The 27,491-nt window shown below is 39.2% G+C and overlaps 1 protein-coding gene across 1 annotated transcript in view; it reads left to right on the plus strand.

The window, feature by feature from the left end:
* The window catches only part of Grid1 (glutamate ionotropic receptor delta type subunit 1), a 770,962-nt gene that overhangs the window by 633,599 nt on the left and 109,872 nt on the right, over positions 1-27,491 (plus strand). The window contains exons 9-12 of the mRNA XM_021181815.3: positions 13,752-13,853; positions 15,388-15,585; positions 19,633-19,957; positions 21,831-21,969. Coding sequence (XP_021037474.1) covers positions 13,752-13,853; positions 15,388-15,585; positions 19,633-19,957; positions 21,831-21,969 — 764 coding nt within the window. The remainder of the gene's footprint in view (positions 1-13,751; positions 13,854-15,387; positions 15,586-19,632; positions 19,958-21,830; positions 21,970-27,491) is intronic.

Genomic DNA, 27,491 nt, shown 5'->3' on the forward strand with positions numbered 1-27,491 from the left:
AGCTGTACTACAGAGCAATTGTGATAAAAACTGCTTGGTACTGGTATAGTGACAGACAAGTAGACCAATGGAATAGAATTGAAGACCCAGAAATGAACCCACACACCTATGGTCATTTGATCTTCGACAAGGGAGCTAAAACCATCCAGTAGAAGAAAGACAGCATTTTCAACAAATGGTGCTGGCACAAGTGGTTGTTATCATGTAGAAGAATGCGAATCGATCCATTCCTATCTCCTTGTACTAAGGTCAAATCTAAGTGGATCAAGGAACTTCACATAAAACCAGACCATATCGAAAGGGAAAAGTATTTGGATATTTTGTCCTTGGTTTTTGTTTGTTTTGTTTTTGAGGTAGTGTCTCTGGCCATATAGCCCTGGCTGTTTTGAAACTTGCTATATATTCTAGACTGGCCCTGAAATCATAGTGACCACCTGCTATATTCTACTTTTGATAGACTATAGAGATTTACTTTATATAAGAGCATGTGGGAGTTCCAGTAGCATAGTAGTAATATAACAGAAAAGTATATGGAGTGGCAGGTATCAGAATAAACTTTAAGAGATACAATCTGCAATAGGTACTGACATTGAAATCTGAATTAAGAGATGCCATGAACTAGAGTTAGCACAATGCCTTAGATGCAGGGAGATGAGCCATATCTGCTTAGAGGGTGAGGCAATAATGTTTTCTCAAACAGGGAAAACAATCTAAGAACCAATAAATTAAACCTTCGAAGAAAGATAGTTCGGTGGGTGGAAGTACATTCAGGCAAAGGGGGTACTATTCAGGACAAAAGAAACAATAGAAATAAAAGGACTGATATAGTCAAGAACTAGTAAGTAATATCTACTTTCCTTAGTTCAGCCTACAACTTTATGAGTAAAGATTGTCAGAACCACCTAAACCCACTGAATATTTTACCATAAAGATCAATTGTCTATAGAATCCTTGGAAATTTATTGTCTGGTCATTTGTGAAAAAGCTTGGTGGTCCCTAGTAGATCTTCAATTTATTTACTCATTAAAAGATTATTTTAAAGCATGTGATATGAGTCAGAAATCATGTCAGATATTTAGTTTGTAAGAGTGAAAAGAAACAAAAACAAAAAATGTCAACAAAAAGTATCCTATGTAGCCTGCAAGTTGTTTTTTCACAATACAGTGTTTCAGAGTGTGAAGGAAATAGTCAGACACTGTGCTTGGAAATATTGCAAACACTTAGAATAAATGACCTAGAAAGGTTTTATTCAAAGTATAACTCATCAGGTAAGACCAGCCAGATGAGAGTGCCAAGGATGGGATGTGAATCAGAGAGATAAGCTTTATCAGGGAAGAGAAGAAAGGCTGTATCCAGAGTTCTTTAATAAAAATGACCTTGGCTTGAGAGAGAACATGACAGGCAGCCAATGATACTAACTGAGGTGGGTGTTAGAGGGACAAGTGGAAAATGTAGTGTTGGTTGAATCTGAAGAATAGACCTGGACTTGAGTCTTGGAGTCCTTGAAAAGGATTATCCATATTTTACAAGGGATGTGAATTTTAAGATGATAACAATAAAATAATTTCCATCTTACAAAGTAAAGGAAAGAAAACTCTAGAACTTGATGAAGATTAATAGATAAGAGTACTGGTAGGTCAAAGTTCTGGATAAGATATGATGTACTATAAACCAATTGCTATGTTTTCAAGCTTTACTCTGCCCGTGTATGACCTGGTCAGTTGACATGAGATAGACTCAAAGTAAGACTCTGCCAGTTCCCAAAACATATACACTGACAAAGGTCTAGAGTAATGACAAAGTGCCTTTTTAATGACCTCTTTTGTTGATGGATTAATGAATTATTAACTAATTGTGGTACTGAGGATCAAACCCAGCACCTTGTGAATACCAGGTCTGTGCTCTTCTACTGAGTTACATCTGCCTTAGTTGTCATTTATTTAATCTGCTTTACCAAAGCTTTTCCATCATTCAAAATATTAGTTTTTAATACAAAATCGTTTCAAAAAGAAAACTTACCTCAGAGACTTTGAACTATTGTAAATGAGTCAGCACTGAAGGAGCCAGCCTTTTGTAGAGCTTCTGTTATGGGGCATAACATGGGTTTGTTAAAAGCTAGAATTTGCAGGAAACATGATATCACAGGCAATAATGAGGAAGTGCCCAGGGGGTGACAAGAAACAGTAATTTCCTAATAAGATTTTATTAAGTGAATCAAAATGAAGAAGCAATAGTTTCTCTCTAAAAAGAGAGATTATCTATTTCTGAATAGATAGACATGAAATTTTAATACATTGTGTGAGCATTACCATAGCTCTATGTCAGAATATTATAGGCTTGACAAAGGGAGATGCTTACTCTTGAAGATGTGAGAGAGGATCTTAAGAGTAGGTTTAAACCACAAATAGGAATTAAAGTATAAAGAGAAATGAAAGTGACCAGGCTGAGGAGATGCCCCAAAGATTAGAGAGGGTGTGATGGGAGACACTGCCTCTTTTTTTTTTTTTTAATATATAGGGATTCACAGAACAGGCTCCCATAATGTAACTTGTCTGAATTCTGAATTGTGACTAATGTGTGCAGTGTAGTCAATTCTGGTCAATACAAACTAATGGAACTTAGCAAGCTATTAGTATGGGTTTGAGCATAGCATAGACATGAGAGAAAGAAGCAGACTCTAATGAGAGCTATAGATAAGGATATTTGAACCCAAGGAAAGGGTATAACCAGCAAAGTAACTTGCCAAAGATCCCAGGCTTACAAGTGGAAGAAATGGGATTCTAGCCTGGCTTGTTCTGCTGCACCATTACTAGAACATTTGGTTTATTTGAAGAGACAAAACCAATGAACCTAAGACAATTAAGCCAACCTTATAGCCATAAGCTAGATCACTGTGTAGTTTCAAAATGAAAATTGCTTTAGTGTTTTTCTTATGATTATAAAAGCAATGCTTCCTCTCTGTACAACAATTCACATATTACAGAACTGTATTGTGCCAGAGAGAATGTTCCCTGAAATCTTATTGCTCCAACAAAGCCAGAAACAGCCACTTATAGCAGCCTTTGTGCTTAGGCAAATGTATGTATCACCTCACAGAATGAAATGAGCATTAGAAAAAGTTGAAAAATGCTATGTTTAATATTTTATAATTACCACCCTCTTGGAATCATTTGCAGATAAAACTTTACTTACCTTTTTTTGTGTGCTTGTTTTTTGAGACAGAGTCTTTTTTTATGCAGCCCAGGATAGCCTTGAACTCATGACATTCTTCCTGCCTCAGCCCACCATGTGCTAGAATTAAAAGTGTATGTCGCCATACATGACTTTATGTTATTCTTGAACATTTAAGCAGGTTCACTCATTTTTTTTTCTAGACTTATGGATGTGTTAGTCATTTGTCTTGTTGCTGTGACAATACTCTTGGCAAGAGCAACTTAATGGAGATACAGTCTATTTAGTCTCACTCTTCAAGGTTGATAGATCATCTTGGTAGGAAACTTTGGGACAGCTGCTCACATTACATCCACACCAAGAAGGCAAAGAATCAAATGCCTCTACTCAATGCAATTACTTCTTTTTGTTCAGCTCAGGACCCAAGCCCATGAAGTGGTGCTGACCAAGGTTAAAGTTGCTCTTCCCACATTAATTAAGCTGATCTGGATAATCCCTCATGGACATACCCAGAGGCCAACCTAAATGCACATAACCCCTTACAGAATTGCCCACAGGCTCCTCTCTTGTAGAATTTTTCTAGATCCTGTCAAGGTGGTAGTCAACAATTACAATAGGAAATTTCTATCTACTTGATGCCATATAGCTCCCAGGAGTTAAATACCATCACTCAAGGGTCCTGCCGTGGGTGATACTGTTACTTTGAGAATCCTTCCCCTTTATCATCCTTGCCAAATGGTCACAGATATGTCAGATGATAAGTTGGTCCCATTTGCCAGCACAAGGCTTTATCATTTTCAAAATGTTTACACAATCATGCAAGGCATTTAGATGCAATTATCTGTACCCATTTTATAAATACAGATAAATGTATGTTAGTGTATAATTACTATCAGGACACTCAAAATATAGACTACTTGTATTATCCTCAAGAACTCAGGCTTCCTCTTGCATGTAATACTTTCCTTCTATTCCCAGCCTCAGGCAACCACAGACCTATTTTCATTACCCATAATATTGCCTTGGTGAGACTATCATATAAATAGAACCATGAAGTATGGAGTCTTTTGTGTCTGGCCTCATTCAAATACTGTAATGTTTCTGAGCTTCATCTGCATTGATGCATGTGTCTGTAGCTTGCTGCTTTTTAGTTATGAGATAGTATTTGGTTGCATAATTTGTTTATCTATTATCATAATTTTTTATCTATTCATCAGCTGACCAATTTTGAGCTTCTATCTTATTGCTATTATAAATAAAGCATCTATGAAAATTCTCATACCGATATTTTTAAGAGAATATTTTACAGTTTCCTTATAGAATGCCTAGATGTGGATTTGCTGGGTTGTATGGTAAGTGTATGTTTATATTGTAATAAAGTACCATACTACCTTCTATTGTAGCTGCATATTTTGCATTCCATATCTTCAATAGCACTTGGTAATATCCATCTTAGGTTTAATCTTAGTGAGTTTTTGCATTTTAGCATGGTTCAAAAGGAGAGCATGTACGTTTCTTGTATATATCCAGATTTAAATATATTCTTTGCAAAGATAAGTTCTTTTTTATTTATTTATTTTTTGTTGGATATTTTCTTTCTTTACATTTCAAATGTTATCCCCTTTCCTGGTTTTCCCCCTCCTTGAAACTCCCAACCGCACCCTCCCTCCCCTGCTTCTATGAGGGTGTCCCTCCACTCACCCACCTACTCCCACCCTTGATTCCCCCACACTGAGGCATTTATCGCGTCCTCATAGGACCAAGGACCTCTCCTCTCACTGATGCCTGAGAAGGCCATTATTTGCTACATGCAGCTGGAGCCATTTGTACTCCATGGTTGATGGCTTAGTCCCTGGGAGCTCTGGGGCGGGAGGGGGGGTCTGGTTGGTTGATATTGTTGTTCTTCCTTTGGGGTTGCAAACCCCTTCAACTCCTTCAGTCCTTTCTCTAACTCCTCTATTAGAGACCCCACTCTCAGTCCAATGGTTAGCTGTGAGCATCCACTTTTGTATTTGTAAGGATCTAGCAGGGCCTCTCAAAGGGACAGGCATATCAGGCTCCTGTCCGCATACACTTCTTGGCATTCACGATAGTGTCTGGGTTTGGTTACTGTATATGGGATGAATCTCTAGACGAATCTCAGTCTCTATATGGCCTTTCTTTCAGTCTCTGCTCCACACTTTATCTCTATATTTGATCCTGTGAATATTCAGTTTTCCTTCTAAGAAGGACCGAAGCACCCACACTTTGGCATTCCTTCTTCTTGAGCTTCATGTTATCTGTGAATTGTATCTTGAGTATTTGGAGCTTTTGAGCTAATATCCATTTATAAGTGAGTGCATACCATATGTGTTCTTTTGTGATTGGGTTACTTCACTCAGGATAATATTTTCTAGTTCCATCCATTCCGTGGCTTAGACAGTTACAGCGCCTGTCTAGCAAACAGGAGATCCTGGGTTCAAATCCCAGCAGTGCCTGGTTTGTGTGGGAAGTGGTATGAAGATAAGTTCTTTATCTTTGAAAATTAAGTGTAAGTTTTCTTCAGATATAGCCACTGTGAATCTTTTATTGACTATCTGCCAACAACACCGTCTCATTATTCTTGGGTTCTAGGTCATATTGTTTTCTCCAGCTTTACATAGTGAGAACTTGGTAGTGTCTGACCTTCCTTGCATGTATCTTGAAGTATTTGCTTTTGCTGAAATTGCTAGAGAAAAACAAAGAAGAGATGTTGTTCAAAATGAAGTCAGAGAATGACTAAGGAAGACATCTTACCTAGTGCTGACATCTGGCATCCACATGCATACATGTGGTGCACAGACATAAATCAATAAAAAAGTGACTAAAAGAACATGTATTAGATATAAATAAATAAGCTAATAAAAACATGTAGTAAATATCAAATTTCATTTAGCCATAAAGAAAAATGAAATCATGATAATTTTAAGAAAATAAGTGGAGCTGGAAATTCATATTAAATGACCTGAATTAAATTCAGAAATATCTAGTATATGTTCTCCCATATAAGATTCTATATTTTAGATATAATTATATCTTACATATGCATATGCATATATATAATTTATGTGTATAATAATATACATGTACTATATTCACAGGTGGGTATAAGCATTGGAGCTAGGAAGGGAGGAAAACAGAGAGTCCTAGGAGAAGGAGAAATTTTACAGAAAGACTTTAGTGATGGCAGCTTTCCTGGGGCCAGTCCCTTCATCCCAGTGAGGTCTTGGTTTCTTGGGCTTTTGTAGTAGCAGAGGCTAAAGCTCTGGTGTGTCCATTGCTGCCATCATGAGCCTGTTGTCCTGGCAATGGTGGTATTTCCAGCTTTTCTCATCTTCCTCTTCGGCATCACTAGACAATTTTTTTTTCTCCTTTGTTGTAGGCTTGCCATGAAGCTTCTATATGTTCTAGTTCTCTTACTTTGCTCTTATTTCTGATTCTGATAATCTCGCCCTCTAAACAGGAGCCAAGTTATGCTGGGGCTGGCTTTAAGATAGTATAACTTTCACCCAGTGCTCAATTCCTTGTGCAAATGGCCTTGGTTGAGATGGAGTCTTTCATTTCTCTCCTGTCAGAGTGAGTCACTGTCCTATAGTTTGTCTGGTAACATAATGAGTTTACCTGCTTTATTAACATGGTGCTAACTGACAGCTTCTGCAATTTAAACCCTCCATACCTAGTCTTAGTGGCTTTTACAGGCTAGAATCCCCCATATGAATCCTCCAGTTAGGCATTGCTTTAGGAATCCTGGCCAAAGACATTAATATTCTGCTCTCAGATGCTCACTCTCTGCTTCTCAGATGTTGTCCTGTTTCTAAGCACGTCTTCCTTGCATTTGGCTTTGCTTATAAGTTGTAATTGGCAATTGGCTGAGAAACAAGCTCACTGGTAAAGTGGCTGCTTAGCATGTGTGAGGCCTTTGATTCAATCTCCTGAACCCCTTTCCTAAAAATAAAGGACTTGTAATCAATTTTCTGAAATCATTGCTGGCTAAATTTCCAATTCAGGCTCACTCAAGATAAGCGGTTCTTCTTCACCTTGTTCTCCATCCAATCCTAGGATGCTTTGAAGCATACACTGAGCCCATTTGTTTCCCAATAATAGTGGGCAATAGAATGAAAATTGCAGTGGGCATATTATTTCAGGAAAGCCCTTCCAGTGACATGACAAACTGACACACTGTTGCATTCATCACTGAAGCCTCTGTCTCCATGATGCCATCTGTACTCTGCTGATGCCAGTCACTGGTTGATAAGGATAGAGTTCACCTGGGACCCTAGCTCTGGTAGTGCCATGGTTATAAAATGACTTCCTAATTCTAGTTTTCTCTTGAGACCTTCCTATCAGGTGCAGTGGTAGCAACGGACAAGTCACTGATCTATTATGGTGTTGGGTTTTATGAAACATGGGATTGGGGTTAAGTGAGTCAACTTTCCTCTTTCCTTCCCCTCCCTTTCTTCTTTCCTTCTCTGCCCCCCCCCCCCAATATCCTTTCTCTCTTTCTTCCCTACTACTTTCTTGCTCAGTCCCTAGAATAAACAAGGCTAGGAAACTTGTCCCCGAGCTATAATGTAGCCAGATTGTTTCCATTTTCATCCTCCCTCCCCATGCACAGAGAAGAATGCATTCAAATACCTCTGTAAAGAAGTGATAGATCACAAAATCCAACCTTCTAAAAGAGTCTTGTTCAGTTTAGGTTAATAGCTCTGCATTTACTAAGAATGGGGCCACAAAGTTCTAAATCCTCACATACTACAACTTGCCGGTGGTGTTGCAGCATGAAGAGCACCCCCGCTGCCCCCATTGACTCAGGAAATGCATTTTTCTGAGACCAGTGGCTTGTGAAATTTATTGTTCAATTGGCTAATCTCTGGAACGGTTGTTTGTCATAATCAGATTTTGAGCCCATATATCTCCTTCCAACCAATGATGGCCATAACCCCTTGCTCCATCCCTGTTTCTGGTGTGGGTGGCTCAGATCTCTGCAGTGAATGAAATCACGGCTCTTATCAACTAGCCGCAGTACTTGTTTTGTTTAACAGTGCTAGAAATTAGTTTCTTGGGCACTGATCTTGACAGGTCAGCTGTCAAAAGTGGGTGTCTATGGCCATTAATCCACCGATCCCATGAAGAAAATCCTGTCTACAAAATACAGTCAATGTACCTCGGCACAAATGAAATGATCTGGAGCTATGTGCCTAAGTGTCAGGACTTCTTCAAGTAAAAGGCTTTTCTGACTTTCCATTCATCAAGTCTATCAGCCTCATTTGGTTCTTACTGGCTGAGACAGTCTCCTTGCATTCTGACCAGGGAGCACCGTATGTAACCTTAGGGTGGAGGTGGGGCATACTTCCCTCCTGTGCTGACTGGCCACAAGCTTGGAAATTATTTTAAACTCCATTGGGTTCTCTCATTGGAACTATCTTGATCTGGTCTTGTAGATGGGGTTCTGAGGCATTGCCTCTCTCAGAAAGCTCCAACTCTGGTCTTAAGATTTGGGCAAGAACACATAGCTTTTCGGAAATAGTCTCAGCCACGGGCACTGGGTTCTGGCCTCATGCGAGAGAATGATAAAACTTTCTTGCCGATGCCGGGGCCTAGCAAACACAGGAGTGGATGTTCACAGTCAGCTATTGGATGTATCACAGGGCTCCCAATGGAGAAGCTAGAGAAAGTACCCAAGGAGCTAAAGGGATCTGCAACCCTATTGTTGGAACAACATGATGTACTAACCAGAACCCCGGAGCTCTTGTCTCTAGCTGTATATGTATCGAAAGATGGCCTAGTCGGCCATCAATGGAAAGAGAGGCCCATTGGACTTGCAAACTTTATATGCCCCAATATAGGGGAATGCCAGGGCCAAAAGAATGGGAATGTAATTGAGGAAAATATGTAATAAAAATATTAAAAATCAAAAAAAAAAAACTTTCTTGCCCAACACAAAGGATCCTGAATCCTGGAACATAGTTGCACTTTGATGTTTTTGAAAGATAGAATTTGTGTTTCACTTTGAAGTAGTTCTTTCTTTGCAGGCTATAGGATGCCTAAAGGCCAAAGAGAGAAAGTTGATAAAGAAAGAAAACAAAACAAAACCAAACCCCTTTAAGTCCTAAGCACTTTCAGAACCAAAGATAAGGATGATAACAGGCTTAGAAGGCGTTATATTTTCCTTTTCTTATGATGTCCAGATCGATTTAAATGTTCTTCCATTATATTTGACTGAATATTAGCAAAAATGTTTGATGTCATCCTGCTTTCCTAATAGACAAAGATTTCCTGTTTTCATGAATCTTGGCTTCACCTGTAGGTATTTCTCTGTCATCAGACCCACCAAGATCCACCACTTGCTTTGGTGGTCAAGTATGCTTTCTCTGAGAGATGAGGGACCCTGACCCATAGTTTTTTTGCAGACAGAATATGGACTTATTTGGTTATTTGTTTTAGAAGAGCCTTAACTTAATGACAAATAAGACTCGAGATACACTCCTGGCTTTCAGTTTTCAGCCATAAAAAAGCATTGATAGAAATCTGTATAATCATTATGCTACTTATTGTTTATGTAAAACTCCATTTCCTTACTGTTAAAGTAGTGGAGATACTATTAAAGGAGATGAGCAATAAGCAGGTAATAATGGCTGCTTGCTATGACTCTGCCTATATGCAATGCATATACATGTTTTAACATACTTTGTTCCATTTTTATTGACACTTTTTCTTTACACATAATTTAGGTTATATAGTGCAAATGGTTTGTACCCTATTTGTGATTCTTAATTAAGCTATTTTATGATAGGTTATTTCAAAATTATTTTATTTCTTTACCAGACTCTCAACTTGGCAGGCAGGAAATACAGATATATTCTATTTTACAAATAAGAAAATGGACCCTGAGTGAATATATTCAACAAATATTTATTGGCAACTTTTTGTGTCTCAAATGCTCTGAGCTCATCTATATATTATATATATTATACCAGCTATAATACAAGACTCATTCATAAAACCTGATACTCACACCTGCAAGCTCCCACCTTCTCCAAATCTTTGCCAGTTAACAGCAGCCTGTTATGGAAAGGCAATCACAGTGCTGTTGGAGGCAAGTTTGGACCAAATGATGGAGATGAGCAAGGCCACCTGCAATGTAGGGTCCCAGAGAGTAGAGCAGGAAGTCAGGTCCTGAGTATAAGGCTCTGTCTAGTGCAACTTTGCATAAATCCTGGAGGCCATGAGAAACATTAATTAGCTGTGGTAAATATAATGAACCAATGTATGATAATAATGCAAGATATGTTTATATCTTAACATCAGCAGAAGATGGGAACTGAGAATGACTAGTGAGACCTCTACCACTTTTCTGTTGTTCTAAAACTATTCTAAAGTGAAAGCATTTTTTAAAAAGTGAGACATAGTTTTTCAGACCCAGAAGAAGAGAAATGGCATCCTAGGCAGAGTGAATTGAACATAAGGTTTCAGAGGTACATGATGAGCATGCGAAAAGTAGGATTCCTGGGATTGGGATATACTTGGCTATCTAAACTGACATGGCTGAAAGTCAGAGTAGCCTTGTGGTTGTGAAAGCTGTTCTTTTGGGTCATCCAGGAATACTTGGAGCTACTCTGGAGGAAATGAGAATTTATTAAAGAATGATAATTGTCATACTTTGTTTGAAAAATTTGAAGATGTATTTTATGCATATAAGGGTTGTGCCGATATGTATGTCTATGCACTATATGCATGCTTGGTGTCCATGAAAGGTGGGAAAGGAAATGGGATCTGCTGAAAGTGGAGTTAAGGATGGTTGTGACTACCATGCAGGTGCTGAAAATCCTGGTTTCTTGCAAGAGCAATAAGTGTTCTTGACTACTAAGGCACCTCTCCAGGCCTGCTTAACTTATTTGAAAGGTATATTCCAACCCACAGAGGATGATGATACTGAGACTAACAAGGAAACTGTCGCAATGGCCTTAGGCAGAGTGGTGCTGCCTGGAGCTTAGTAGTTGGTAGAAACAAAGCATACTTGGAGAGGTATCAAAATAGAGCCCATGTTGCTAGTAAGCTAAAACCTAAGCAGGAAAGGGTTTTATTTCATGTTCCTTTTTGCTTTTAATGTCAATTCTTGTGCTCAAGTATAATCTTAATATAAATACAGCCTGGATGGTGAAGGCTAGGCAAAGTGCTAGACTAGGTGCTCATTCAAGACAGGGTATCAAAGTGTTAAGATTTCCCCTTCCCTGTGCCAAGGATGCTTGGCAGCAGCTGCAAGAAATCCAATCATTACATGGAATAGAATATCTAGTTGACATATTGTTATGTCAGGATTGCCTTCATCCTAATGATGAATGCCTTTACTATTCTGATGGTAAAGGACACCTCCAAACACTACCCATACCCAGCAGTATGGACCACAAATCAGGAATCAGCAGTTTCAGTGTCAACTAAACGTTTATAGGCTACAGATGCAGATGGTCAAAATGCAATCTATTCCTGGCCCTTAGATCCATTCTGTATCATACAAAGGGATCAGGGAACCAAACCCTTGACAGGGTCTTTCCTTTTGTCTCTGATAAGCATTTTATTTTATCTTAAAGATCATATTTACTTTTATTTGATGTATACAAGTGTTTTGTCTACATGTGTCTAAGAGTACCACATACATTCAATAGTTGTGAGGCCTGGGGTGGACACTGGATCTCCTGGAACTGGATTTATAGGCAGTTATAAGCAGTCTTGAGGGTTCTTGGAACTGAACCTGGGTCTTCTACAAGAGCAGCAAGTGTTGTTACTGCTAAGCCATGTCTTCATCTTTGGCCTTAATTTTTAATCAGCTTCATATCCAGAGTCTGGGTACTATTTCTTGGAACCACAGTGGGGAATAGCCACATTGTTTTTTCTTGTTTCAGTTCTCAGAGAATGGTACCATTAATATCCTTGATGTATTTGATTAGAATTCTTGGGAATATCAATTTACTCTAAAGTCCAGTGTGCTACAAATTAGTTAGCAGTGGTGTGGGCTCTTTAGACTATGTGACCATGCTTTTGTATTAAATTATTTAGTCTCTACTGGCCAACATCCTGTTATTTAAGATAGAGTATATATTAGTAGATATTGGGTCCAAAGTGACAATAAGCCAGGCTGCTTTTAGGCTGGATATGGGATTCTATAATCTCATTCTGATGGTTTTGTTTTAGGTCTCAGAGTTATAATATCCCTCGTGTGTAATGTTTTCTCAACTTCTAGGATAGGGGCTTCTTCAGGTTGAGTATCAGACATTCAGGGAGTGCTGGGCAAGTAGATGTATCCTAAGTACAGCTTTAACAGCTGTTTGAGAGCCCCATGGTACATGTCCAGAGGAATAAATTTGGAGTTAAATAGGTATCTTGTGTTTCTTCCCTAATGAAGAGTATGCACTGCATAGAGCTGTTTGATCCATTAATTCCTTGCTATATAAATGGTGGTCAATGGAGCAACAGCAGCAACAGTGCCTGGGAGTTTGTTAGACATGAATAATCTCATCAGAAAGTGCATAGAAAAGCCATGTGACTTGCACATATCTGTAGTTTGAGAACTACCCATTTAACTAATAGCAGTGGTTCACAATCCTGACTGAATGATAGAATCACCAGAAGAACTAACATATCCACTAGCAGCTAATTAAATCAGAATCTCCATAGATGGAGTAACATGTGCTCAAAAAAGTCCTCCAAAAAGAGTCCAATATGGAGCTATACTAGTAGGTCAGGATGCATTAATATTTCCCATAACCAGACCTTGAGGTTTTTATTTAGTTGGTTTAAGAAGAGTCTATTGTCATATATATTTTATTTCTTTAATTAATAGTTGGGAATTATTGACAACACAGGGGTCTGGTCATTATATCTGGGACCGACCTTGTAGCACTGCAGGAAGGAACAGTGACTCTTGAACATATTTGTCATCTCAATTGTTCCAAAGCCAAAGTCTTCTTCATGTTCTTCGAATCTGCATCAGAGATACAATAACTAGATATAGCCCAAGGCCTCATAAAGATACTGGCAGATACCAAGCTTCTACCTACATATCATTAAAAGTTATAGAGCTTGCACTATAACAAAAATAGGCAGAGAGAATTTAGCCTTGGGTATCATAGGCCCCAGGATACTTGGCAGGCTATATACTTGTACTTTTGTTAATTGAATATTATTCTCAATTTAACCCATTGTGGTACCATCAGATGGAAAGTTAAAGGCACAGTTAGGGAAAAGGACACACTGTGGGGAACACCATGACATCATTTTTATGGAGGACAGAATAAAATTAGATATAAACACTCCAGAGGACAAATCCTACCAATTGACTTTATTTTAGGGATTTTGGAACTCTCGGGATTCAGATGAGATGATAGGAAAAGAGAAACTCGTTGTTTGATGTATCTCTCTCCTTTTTATGGTGCTGAGATGCCTCTGAGTCTCTAAGAAGTCCAACTGTTGCTGTCTACCTGTCTGATTTAAGATTACAGTTTGGGAAGAGCCCCTGAGGTGTTTACGAGGCTTCTGTCCCTTACTCTTCTGTTTTTCCTCCACAGCTGGCCACCTGGGACTCGGAGAAGGGCTTGAATGGCAGTCTGCAGGAGAGGCCCATGGGCAGCCGCCTCCAAGGACTGACTCTCAAAGTGGTGACTGTCTTGGTAGGATCATGGGGACATCCTGGGGACTTTGTTCTCCAGGTCTTTGAGTCAGAGGCTGCTCTATGGTTAATACAGGCTTGAGGAGGGGATATTAAGTTCTCTCCGGTTATTGCAGGGTGGAGAAGGGGATCTTGAGAAGCCATCTGAGTTCCCAGGAGTCCTGTCATTCAAATAATGATATGGATAGCATAATGGACAGTAAGATGGAAGAGTCTCCCCAAGGGCTTCTGGGATTTTCAGGGTATGCTGTAGAAGGACCACTCATGTTGCCTGCTGCTGGGCTCCCAAGAATTTTTAGAAATGTGACCTGGGTCTTGACCTCCTGCTACTCCTTGGGAGAACAGTGTGGGTAGCCAGGCTCTCCAAAAAGATGCTCAGGGAAGACATTTTTCTAGTACCCAACACTGTTGAGGGGAAAAGTGATAATAAATTTGCAATAAATAAATGTTCATTAGTTATATTTTTCTACATAGATTTCCTAGAGTCATAGATATGCACAATTGTCAGATTCATATTCCCTTTTAATTTACTGTTTTCTTATAGAAAAACTTAAATTTTTTCTAATTCTTGGGTAGGCTAGTCATAACTCAACTCTTTCCTTCCCACTAAGAAACACACAAACTGCAGCATTTCTGCATTCCCTATGTACATACCAGGAATGAGCCATACATTCTGTTTCTTTTAAACAAAGTAACTCCATTAGATGCATTCCTTGGGACTCTTTGCCCTCAGACATCCATGTTCAGTTTCACACAAGAAGAAATGGTGGGGATGGATGACTGATATGTTTTATAGATGCTCACCTACTTCCCAGGACATAGCATATAGTCTGTAGGTGTGAACTCAACATGGTATTGGATTCATGATATGGGGCTTTAATCCTTCCCTATGCTTTGACTTACAGTGTAATTTTGACCTGTTTATGGGCTTTTATTTTCTACTATAACCCGATCAATGGAATGGTGTCTTCTTTCTATCTAATACCACATAGATTTATGACCACACATTATTCTACATAAAAAGTGTTACAATTTTTCTGTGACTCCCCTAGAATAATGGCATATACTAATTATAGAGTCCTTTGTCAGTGTGAATTCTATGGGAGAAGGAAAGAATATACACCATTTTATTGTGGGGTCTGAGGGTTAGGATAGAGGCTAGGAAGATATACCTGGGACAATTAAAGCCCCAGTGCCCTGTGCTGACTGGAGCATGATTCCTGTGCACTGTACCTTGACTGTCCATAAACTGCTTCTAGAAAAGGGCAGAGGAGTTCAGCCTTGGGGTAGAAATTGAGTAATTACCAACATTTCACTATTGTTGTTACTGTTGGTATTATTATTGTCCATGCTGGGGATGGAACCTAGGGTCTTGCATATGCTAAACATTTGCTTTTCCACTGAGCTATGCCCCCAGCCCTAATGCTAACATTCTAGTGTTATAGTTCATTATATTGGTCTCCGTGTACCAATATTCTGAGAATATATGTCAATAAACCTGTTGGGTTGAAGAATGTTTATTCTGTTTTCTGCAGGAAGAGCCTTTTGTGATGGTAGCTGAGAATATCCTTGGACAACCCAAGCGTTACAAAGGGTTCTCTATAGATGTGCTGGATGCACTGGCTAAGGCTCTAGGATTCAAATATGAGATATACCAGGCCCCTGATGGCAGGTATGGTCACCAGCTCCATAACACCTCCTGGAATGGGATGATCGGGGAGCTCATTAGCAAGGTAAGTTTCAGGATCAGGGCCACAAAGAGGGACATTCCAATATGTCTCTAAGAGATACCTGAATTTGGCTCATTATATGTTTGAGTACTTGAGACTACACGGAAACATCCCTTTCCTCTCCCTCTCGCAGTCTGTGTCTGTTTTTGCCCTTTTATTTTCTCATACCCCGACACCTTCAACTTTTCCTGTTTTGTACATTATTCATCCCGTTGGAGCGTACCCACTATAATAAACCTTCTCTGTAATTAACTCTTCCATTAACCACTTCTGTACTTGGCCTGGAGTGGGAAGCTCATCCGCCTCCCAAGGAGTTCTACTAAGTGCTTGTTTCTTCAATGTCTTGCAGACTACACATGTAGTGTGTGCCCGTGCAAATGTGGGCATGTAAATGTGAGTGGTCATGGCCTTGTGTGCTGAAGTGTGGCATCCCCAGACTTTCAAATAACAATTTCACTTTGTAAGCTTCCCTCTTCTCTGCAGACTCATTTCTCATTGGAACTTACAACATGAAGGTGATTCATCCTCTCCTACTCTTATTCCTGTTACTTCATGGCCTCCTTTACAATCGTGACCCCCATCTCAGATATTACTGCTTTCATGACCTTGAAAATTCCTGACGTGGCTGTGGACAAACCTGGACTCACAGTCCCTTGTCACACTGACATCTAGTCAATTTTAGTGTAAATATCCCCCTGTATCATATTAGCATCTTGCAGGACACCTTCTCTGCTACTTCATGACTACAACTTGTTGTGCTTCTGATTATTTAGGTGTGTGTGTATGTGTGTCTTGTGTCTTTCTCTCATGAACCCAGAATCTTACTTTTTAAGCATGTGTAGTATCTACTAGGCCTATTACTTTGCCAGTTTCATTAATCTTTTATTGTAAAAGAAACTTTATTGTGCTAGAACTTTGATACTATAAAAAAATCTCCAGTTTAAATCTTAGTTTCAATGATATTTAGAAAATATACAGAGATTGTACAAGCATCTGTAATCTATTCTCTAAGCACTTCCATTATCCCACTGCGGTCATTCATATCCAGTTATAGTTAATTTTGTTCTTACTCCTATCCCATAGTCTTCTTGTTTCTTCTGTAGCAGTGACTCTCAACCTTCCTAACGCCGCAACCCTTTAATTCAGTACCTCAAGTTGTGGTGACCACCAACCATGAAACTATTCTGTTGCCACTTCATAATTATAAGTTTGATACTGTTATAAACCCTAATGTGAATATCTGATATGCAGGGTATATGATGTATGACCCCTGTGGGGGACATGACTCACAGATTGAGAAACTCTCCTCCATATTGCTGCAATGTGGAACATTATGTATATATGGACATACATCATGTGTGGTACCTGGTGTGTTGCCCTCCACTTGACATACATATGTGAGATTTATTACTCTTGTATATTTCTGCACCCCTCTGACACTGTAGGCTCCCTACCCAGTGCACCCTTTGTGGTCATCCATAAAAATCCTCATGCACTTCATTCCATATGATTTCCTGTGTTCTTGATTTTTTTTTTGTTAAATTCAAATCTTTTTTGTTGTTGTTGTTGTTGTTTCTTTGTTTTCCAAGACAGGGTTTCTCTGTGTAGCCCTGGCTGTCCTGGAACTCACTTTGTAGACCAGGCTGACCTTAAACTTAGAAATCTGCCTGCCTCTGCCTCCCATCGTGAATCATTTTTATTATCTACCCTTGATGTGTACATTCAAGTTTCCACATGGAATCTAGAGGTCTGTACAGATTAATATATGGGTGTATATGCTTTCTATCTTCAACTGTTTCCCCATTTCTCCTTTATCAGGGGCGATAGCTACATCCCTCAGAGAGGTTTCACACATTTTCTTTTTGTTCTCAAGATACCTAGTAACTTTTGTTCTTTCTCAGAGGAAAAACAAGTTATCCTTATATATTTTGGAAATGAGTTGACACTTTTAGGTAAAAATTCTACTTCCTATAAAACACATGCTTGTAAGTACAGGGCTTCCATTATTAGTGAGGGACTATGTCTTCTAGTCACAGGAAGCCCCCTGAAATTGTATTTTAAGTTGATTTCAGTGTGCCTCCTCTGGATCTTGCTCCATAAATAAGTTCCCCATCCATCCTATGCTATTAACCTCCCATGCTCCAATTTAATCTCTTTTATAGTTCTTTAAATACTTTATGAATATTATTCTTTATTACTCTCTCTGTGTGAGTGTGTGTGTGTGTGTGTGTGTGTGTGTGTGTGTGTATGTGTGTATTATGCATTTATACATACATCACTGAGTTCACAATGAGGCCAGAGGACAGCTTGAGGAGTCAGTTCTTTTCTTCTACCATATGGGTCCTAAGGACCAAGCTCAGGTTGTCAGGCTTGGTAGCCGGTCCTTTACCTGCTGAGTCTCTCAGAGGCTCTAGTTCTCAGATGTTAAGTATTGTGCAAACTCCCACAACCTTAAAAGAGGTTTCTTGATCTTTGGTTCCTGAGAAGGAACATAAGAAGCCAACATGCTCTGGCATAGGTACCTGCAATGATTTCCCATGTTACTTTAGGTTGTTAGAATTCAACTTAGGACCTTGATATATCTCTGTCTTCAAGTTCACATATTAAACCTTGTAAGTTCATTCTAAGTACATTTTCCCTACTTGAACTTATAGTTAAGATATGCAGTTTTAATTGGTTATTCTAAAACATACCTATTTCTGTAGGTTCCTTGAGGCAAGGTCAGGATACTGAATATACCTTTCAGCACCTCTGTGTTCAAAGGGGGATTACAGGTCCCACTATGCACTGCCCAGTCACTGACCGAAGCATGGAACTTGTGACCTTTAGCAAACAGTTCATTTTAATTCAGTCTTGGAAGATGATTTTCAGGTTAGAACATGGCATATCCAGAGAGACTCTTCCTAACTATAGGAAGAATTAGCCAACATTTCTTGGTTAAGAGTAATATGTGACCCCTCTATTCTTTGAGGATATTACTTTGGCTTAAAGTATATACATAAAACAGGAAAGGCAGCAAGATCATGCAGAAAGTAAGGATGCTTGCTGTTCAAGACTGAAGGCCAACATTTAACTTCTAGACCCCATGTAAAGGCAGAAGGAGTGAACCATATGTAAAGTTGTCCTCCAAGCTCTACACAAGTACCTGCAAGTACACTTCTCGGTCTCCTTCTTTTCTTAGTCTGTCTGTCTCTCCAGATATACACACACACAAATAATAAATAAATAAATAAATAAATAAATAAATAAATAAATAAATACTGTTCAAAAATCAACAAAGACAAATATATTTTTGAGATTGAGTATAGAGGTACAGTCATTTAACTTCTGAAGTATCTTAGAAGTAAAACCAATTGATATGAATAATGAAAGTTGAAGAGGCTTGCTGGAGAAATAGTATATATCTGTGCCCTTGTCAGGCAGATTAACTTGGAAGGAAGAAGGGTGTCCTTGGCAGGAAGTAGAAGGCCACGTGCCCTTTTGAATTGCACTTGTACTTGGTGGCAAGTATCAGTGCTATGACACTTTTGCCTGGAATACAGGCAGAAACAATGGGAGACAGAATATGCCAGGTAGACCCATAAGAAAATGAACAAGTGTAATTCATAGAAAGTGAAAGTACTTCATTGAATTTTGATGTCTTGGACAGTGGTTCTCAACCTTCCTAATACTGTGACCTTTAATACAGTTCCTCATGTTGTGGTGACCCCCAACCATTTTGTTGCTACTTCATAACTGTAATTTTGCTAGTTATGAATAATAATGTAAATATCTGATTTTCACGATATCAGATATTCAAATTCCCAAAAGGGTTGTGACCCACAGCTTAAGAATAGAAGTCAGTTCTAGGTCCAGGGAGAGACATCTGTAAGATGAAGTGTGAGTAGTAGGCAACATGGTGTTGGGTTTTGCTTTTGTTCTCACAGGTTAGTTCTCAAACCCATTGCCTCTGAGCAGATCTTTGAAATAGGTAGATGGTGGGACCTTGACCTAGGGTAGACATCAGCAAAGAGCTCAAGGTCACCGCTCATAAACTTCTTTGTCTTTCAGAGAGCAGACTTGGCCATCTCTGCTATTACCATCACCCCAGAGAGAGAGAGTGTTGTGGACTTCAGCAAGCGATACATGGACTACTCAGTGGGGATCCTCATCAAGAAGCCAGAGGAGAAGATCAGCATCTTTTCCCTATTCGCCCCCTTTGACTTTGCCGTGTGGGCCTGCATTGCTGCAGCCATTCCTGTGGTGGGCGTGCTCATATTCGTGTTGAATCGGATACAGGCTGTAAGATCTCAGAGTGCCACCCAGCCACGACCCTCGGCTTCTGCCACCCTGCACAGTGCCATTTGGATTGTCTATGGAGCCTTTGTCCAGCAAGGTACATTCCCAGTTTTCTGTTGTCTGACTAGACCTGGTGGGCCAGAAAAGGCTTATTCTTTGGCAAGATTCTCAGATGCATACCACAAAAGTCATTTTAAATGTAATTTTATTTGATCTCAGGACAGTGCTGCACTCTGTTTTTCTAAGCAATACCAAGTAGAGATTAAATAAAACTGCGAAAACTCAACTTCCAATCCTGATTCTCCATTTTAGATAAAATTAACTTGGGACTTGAGTGCCTTTTCTTCCCCTCCCATGTTAGAGTGATGGCTATGCCCACGAGGTTGTCAAATGGAACTTAGAACAAGCATCAACACAGCATAGCCATCTGTAAGCAGCTGTTGAAATATAAAGCCTCCCGTCTTCCAGGGGCCTGATAGCACTTCTATCCAGTGGTGAGTTTCAGGACTGTGCACTTTGACCAGACATCACATATTGCAAATTTCTTCATGAGAATTTCCACCCTGCGTGCATCATAGCAAAAGCTTTTCAAGGTTATAGAAAGAGAATAGGGAGGAGCTTTCTTCAACTGCCACCTAAGGGTCCAAAGAACAATACAGGCCATAAAGGAATAGCTTTCCAGTGAACGCTACCTGCACTGCTTTCTGTAAGTCCTGGTTGTGTGTGAGATCAACAAGTGAGGCCTATTAATAAAAGTGATATGGGGAATCTTATTTGTCTGAGTTTAAAGAAAGCAGGAAGGCCTCCAGGTAGGAGGATTTTTTTTTTTTAATTTTGAATAGAGATTTTTTTATTAGATATTTTCTTCATTTACATTTCAAATGCTATCCTGAAAGTGCCCTATACCCTCCTCCCACCCTGCTCCCCAACCCACTGGCTCCTGCTTCCTGGTCCTGGCATTCCCCTGTACTGGGGCATATAATCTTCGCAAGACCAAGGGCCTCTCCTCCCATTGATGGCCAGCTAGGACTTCAGTGCCTACAAGACACAAGTGCAACTAGAGACACAAGCTCTGGGGGGTACTCGTTAGTTCATATTGTTGTTCCTCCTATAGGGTTGGAGACCCCTTTAGCTCCTTGGGTACTTTCTCTAGCTCCTTCATTGGGGCCCCATGTTCCATCTAATAGATGACTGTGAGCATCCACTTTTGTATTTGCCAAGCCCTGGCATAGCCTTACAAGAGACAGCTATATCAGTGTCCTGTCAGCAAACCATCTTGCTGGCATATGCAATAGTGTCTGGGTTTGGTGGTTGTTTATAGGATGGATCCCCAGGTGGGGCAGTGTATGGATGGTCCTTCCTTCCATCTCCACTCCAAACGTTGCCTCAGTAACTCCTTCCATGGATATTTTGTTCCCCATTCTAAGAAGGAACACAGTATCTACACTTTGGTCTTCCTTCTTCTTGAGATTCATGTGTTTTGCAAATTGTATCTTGGGTATTCTAAGTTTCAATGGAGTACTACTCAGCTATTAAAAACAATGAATTTATGAAATTCTTAGGCAAGTGGATGGATCTGGAGGATATCATCCTGAGTGAGGTAACCCAATCACAAAAGAAATTCTTTATAGAGTATGTGTACTCTATGTGAATTTGAAATTGCCAACGATCTTATATTAGACACTAGCCCTGGAAGTTCTTGCCATGATGAGATAGAATCTTCTTCCTAGAAGACTATATTCTTGGTATTATGGCCAATGTCTCATCACTAGATTCCAATTTTATTTTATTTTTTATTTTTTTGCCTTTTATCATCCTTCGGCCTTTCCCAATATTGGTGTTTTGAAGGACATTTCCTTAAAAAATATAATGTCCTGTGAACACATGATAGCAGTCTTTGACCTTGGCCAAGGAGGGCCGACTCTTGCTGGGTGAGAGGCAGTTAAGGTTAATCCCTCTGCATTCTGCAGGTGGTGAGTCTTCGGTGAACTCTGTGGCCATGCGAATTGTGATGGGCAGCTGGTGGCTCTTCACCCTCATTGTGTGTTCCTCCTACACAGCCAACCTTGCCGCTTTCCTCACAGTGTCTAGGATGGACAACCCCATAAGGTAAGAATGCTTTTCCTTCTTCTCTATCAGCTAGGAAAGGCTTCAGAGAGAATGTAGTCTTACTGAGGCTGCCTTATGGTGGAGAGAGACACCAGGCAGAGCCAGACACAGACCTAGCCTCTGCAGGTGGACGAAGGGGATATTCTATAGAAGGGCTCTGATCCTGTGGTTTTTTTAGTCATAATCACATATACATATAAATTATATTTGTCTGAACATTTAAACATCAATTATAAAAGTAATAAACCTAAACACTAAAATTAACAAATTAAATTTCCTCAGATACTTTAAACTAGAAAGTAAAGTCATTTAATCAAAATTTTATCAACATTCATTTAAAATTAATGGAGGTCACAAGTCTAATATATTTTCAGATCTTCAAAAACCTTTAAATTAATTTTTTAAAACTTGTTAACTGGGCCCAGGAAATGGCACAGTTGGTAAAGCTGGCAATAGCCAAGGCTGATGACCTAAATTCAGTCCATGGCACTTACCTGTGGAAGGAAAGAACCAGACCCCGCAAGTTGTCTTCTGACCTCTACATGCCAGGGTAGACATGTGAACACACACACACACACACACATCATACACACCATACACACACACACACACCATACACACACACACACACCATACACACACACATCATACACACACACACACACACCATACACACACACACACACCATACACACACACACACACACACCATACACACACACACCATACACACACACACACACCATACACACACACACATCATACACACACACCATACACACACACACACCATACACACACACACACACACACACACACACACACACCATAACACACACACACCATACACACACACACACCATACACACACACACCATACACACACACATCATACACACACACACACACACACACACCATACACACACACACACACACACACACACACACACACACACACCATACACACACACACACCATACACACACACACACACACACCATACACATACACACACCATACACACACACACCATACACACACACACACACCATACACACACACATCATACACACACACCATACACACACACACACACACACACACCATACACACACACACACCATACACACACACACACACACACCATACACACACACACACACACACACCATACACACACACACACCATATACACACACACACACACACACACACACCATACACACACACACACCATACACACACACACACACACACACACCATACACACACACACACCATACACACACACACCATACACACACACACACCATACACACACACACCATACACACACACACACACACCACACACACCATACACACAGACACACACACAGACACACCATACAAACACACACACACACACCATATACACACACACACACACACCATACACACACACACACACACACACACACCATACACACATACACACCATACACACACACACACACACACCATTCACACACACACACACCATACACACACACACACCATACACACACACACACACACACCACACACCATACACACACACACACAGACACACCATACAAACACACACACACACACACCATACACACACACACACACACACACACCACACACACCATACACACACACACATACGTCAATTATTTAGTTTCACTTATATTTATAAAATTATAAGTTTTATCAAGAGTGAATTCTTTTTTATTTAATTAAAATACTGTTTCGGGTATGACTTCCTTTATTTTTGAAAAAAGACATTAAAACTCTACAATGAAAGAATAAATTTGATGTCACAGAGTTACTTGTGAAAATGTCTTGATCATGGTCAGTTTCTTAAGTGCGGTTCAGATTACTGAAAGAAAGAACAAAGGTACAGAGTAAGGTGTAGAAGAGCTGACGGTGCTGAGGAGAGAGCAGGCCTGGGTCCTTTCTGGACTTGGCGGGGTAGCTCGGTGGTTCCAGCATGGCCTCTCACCTGGGCTCTGCTGTTGAGGTCCTGCTTTCCTGTTACAGTTCACTGTATTGTCTTCAGCATATTGTCTTTCCTATCCACGCATCTACAGAGTGTTTTGTTGCAACCTATTCATTTTGTTCCAAACTGCCTATTTAAGAGTTCAAATTCCTTGATGAGGATTCAAGATTCAATGTGATATTATCTGATTGCATTATGAAGTTGATATTTCCACCAAGATAACTTAGATTCATATGCAGTTGTAAGAAATAACAGAAAGAGGTCTCCTAGGCTCAGTCTAGTTCTCCCCAGTGCAACATTGAGCAAAGCTGTAATATTGTATTACAATCAGGTGTTGGTACTGATATGATTGACTGGTTTTATTTAGATTTTCCATTAAATATGCTACATGAAGAGAATTGTGCCCCTTGTCTGTGTCTCTTTCAGTCAGCCCGATGCCTCACAGACTATTCCAGGTTGTTGGTGTCGCCATAGTTTCTTTTCACTGATGCGTGCTTTCTGTGTAGTACAGTTTCTTTAGTCTTCTACCCATTGGAGGACATCTGGGCTGCTTCCAGTTCCTGGCAACTATGAATAATGCTATTATGAACATTTCTGTAGGTTTTTGCGTGAACATAAGCATTCATTTACATGTGATCGTTATGTAAAAGTGCAGTTGCCAGGTTGTGTGGCAATTGAATGATGAATTGTATAAGAAACTCCATTGGTGTTTGGTGTTATTTCCACCTTTTATTTCTTCATTCTGATGTATCTTACTGTGATGTCCCATTGTGGATTAAATTTACATTTTCCTAATGAGCAACCATGAATACTTTTTTAATATGCATATTTACTTACACATCCTTGTCAGTAAATTATCAGTTTTTATATTTTACCCCTTTCTGGTTGGACTGCTTCAATCCTGCCATTGACTTTTGAGGGTTCCTTGGGTGTTTTCTATGTGTATATTTTTACATATTAAATGTACTTCTTCACCTGGTATATGATTTGCAACCATTTTATTCCACTCTGTAGCCTGCCTTTTAAACTTCTTAGCTGGATCTCAGAGCAAAGATGCTAATATTGGTGAGGTTTAATGTAGAATATGTGCTTTCTTGAGCTGCTCATGATGTCAAGTCTTTCCCTTGTCTAAGACTTTGTAGATTGTTTCCTTCCTACAACTTTTACAATCTTATGTTTCCTCTTTTGATGCATAACTGATTTTACGTTGAGTTTCTGTATTTGGATTGAAGTTTGGGTTGAAGTGAGCTTTCAGCTTATTTACTCTTCCAAGCATTGTTTGTTGAGCAGTATGGACTCTGAGCTGTTGAGAGAAACTTAGATACAACACCAGGCAGGAGACCTATCCCTGCCCTTATAGGGACAATAGCTTAAAAAAAAACAATATATCAAAAGTGCTTTGGGGAATGGTGAGGCCAAACTCTACAGGCCTGCTATGAATGTGAAGGTGGAGACTCTCAGCAAGGCTCTCTTACCTAATGAGAATGGTTTCATTACCCAAACTAAGATCAGTCACCAAGACCAGAGGCAACAAGGGAAGCTGTGCTATCAAATTTGGAGATGAAGATTTGCAGGCTTTGTATCTTAATGGTTTAAAATAGAATCACTCACTACTACCAGATATGGGCTCAGTGGCTAGGCAACAGATTGGGAGTGTTCGTTGAACCATCTTTTTTTTTTTTTAATTCCAACTACATGAATGTATTTCCTTTTCTGAAAAGAAATTTGAAATAAACAGTTTTAGCATTCATTTGGAAAGCATTAATCCTTTGCATAGAACTGGTTACCAGCCAAACCGTATCTGACAGAAACACTATATAAATGTAAACCTATCAGTACTTCCAAGGTGAAAGGCTATTCTTCCCATTGACCCTATGATCTATGGCTATAACAAAGCTAAACAGCATGTCCAGACTTGTCAGTTATCATGATTACCGTGTGAACATGCGTTAAAATCCAAGCAATTTCAAGTATAAAATCTGGTGTCATGAGCTATAGCCATCACAATGTTCATTAGCTCTCCTGAACATATCACACTGTAATGAAAATCTATTCTCATTGACGCCTAGTCCCTTCCAGTTACCGTTCCAGGCTCTGCTTTCACAAGTTAGACTTTTATAGGCTCTGCATGTGAGATCAAGAAGAAATCCTTGTCTTTCTGTGCCTGTTTTTGTTTGTTTATTTTTACTTGTTTTTTTTTTATTAATGTCATGGCTCCTTTATTTTAAGTGCTGAGTAACATGTGAGTTGTATCACTATCTGTTTTTCATCCCTTACAGTCTCTTAAACCATCCATCCATCGGGGATATTTTAGGTCGATTTCCTATCTTGGCCATAGAGAAAGATGTTGCAATAGACATAGGAATACCAATTTCTCCTCAAGATAGTAACTTCATTTCCTTTAGCCATAAGCTGAGAAGTTGTGCTATCAGATCATATAGAATTTCTAGATAGATGTCTTTTATGGGGAATCTCTGCAGTCGTCCATATTTTATAGTAATTTATATTCTTATTAACAACATACAAATAGCCATTGTAATAGGTAGATTTTGATTCTTATTCATTTGAAAATGAATACTATTGAACATTTCATTTTTATATACATACGGCCAATGTATGTTTGGAAAAACATCTATTAAGGTCACGCACACATTTTATTGATTTTGATAAAAGGTGTTACCTTTTAGGTCAGATTGGCCTCAAATTTGCCATCTTTTGTTTCAGCCTGATGAACGCTGGGATTAAAGATCTGTGTCACTATGCAAATGTTCTCGGACTGTGCATAATCCAGCTATCTCTTTTCTTTTCTTTTCTTTTCTTTTCTTTTCTTTTCTTTTCTTTTTTTTCTTTTCTTTTCTTTTCTTTTCTTTTCTTTTCTTTTCTTTTCGCTGTGGAGTAGTTTTTTTTTTTTTTATGTAGTTTAACATATAACCAGATCCATGGTTTTCAAATATTTTCCATCAATATACAGGCTTTTTAATTTCTTCTGTAGATTGTTTTCTATGGTAAAGATTTTTAGATTGTTATAATTTTATTTGCATCTATTTACTGTTGTCTTCATTTGTGGGATCATCAAAATAAAAAATAAAATAAAATCATTGCCCAGTCCAGCACAAAAAAGCGTTCCCCAGTTTCTTTTGGAAGTTTTATATTTTCAGATCTCATGGTTGAAGGTTTATTTGTTTTGAGCGAAGACTTGAAAATGATATGAAGTGTTTTTCTTCTTTGCCTATGGAATATTTAATTTCCCAATGCCAACTATTGAAAAGTTATATTCATCTGTCTGTATTTGTTTTTTTGTTTTTTTTCTCCAGTGTTACACTCCTTAGGTTTACTCTAGTTTTCTGGGTTACTCTGACAGAGGAAATGTGATGCCCTCCTGTGAGTTTACACTCCTCAAGATTGTTTGGGTATTCAGGAGTTTCCCTTGATCAACAGGATATCCTGGGTCATTTTTTTCTATTTCTATGAAAACATGGCTTTTGACTTTTGATAGGTAGGGTTGCTTTTGTTTTA

Source organism: Mus caroli, unplaced genomic scaffold, assembly GCF_978045245.1.
Source record: "Mus caroli unplaced genomic scaffold, Mus_caroli_1 scaffold_12, whole genome shotgun sequence".
In the NCBI taxonomy this organism is placed as follows: Eukaryota; Metazoa; Chordata; class Mammalia; order Rodentia; family Muridae; genus Mus; species Mus caroli.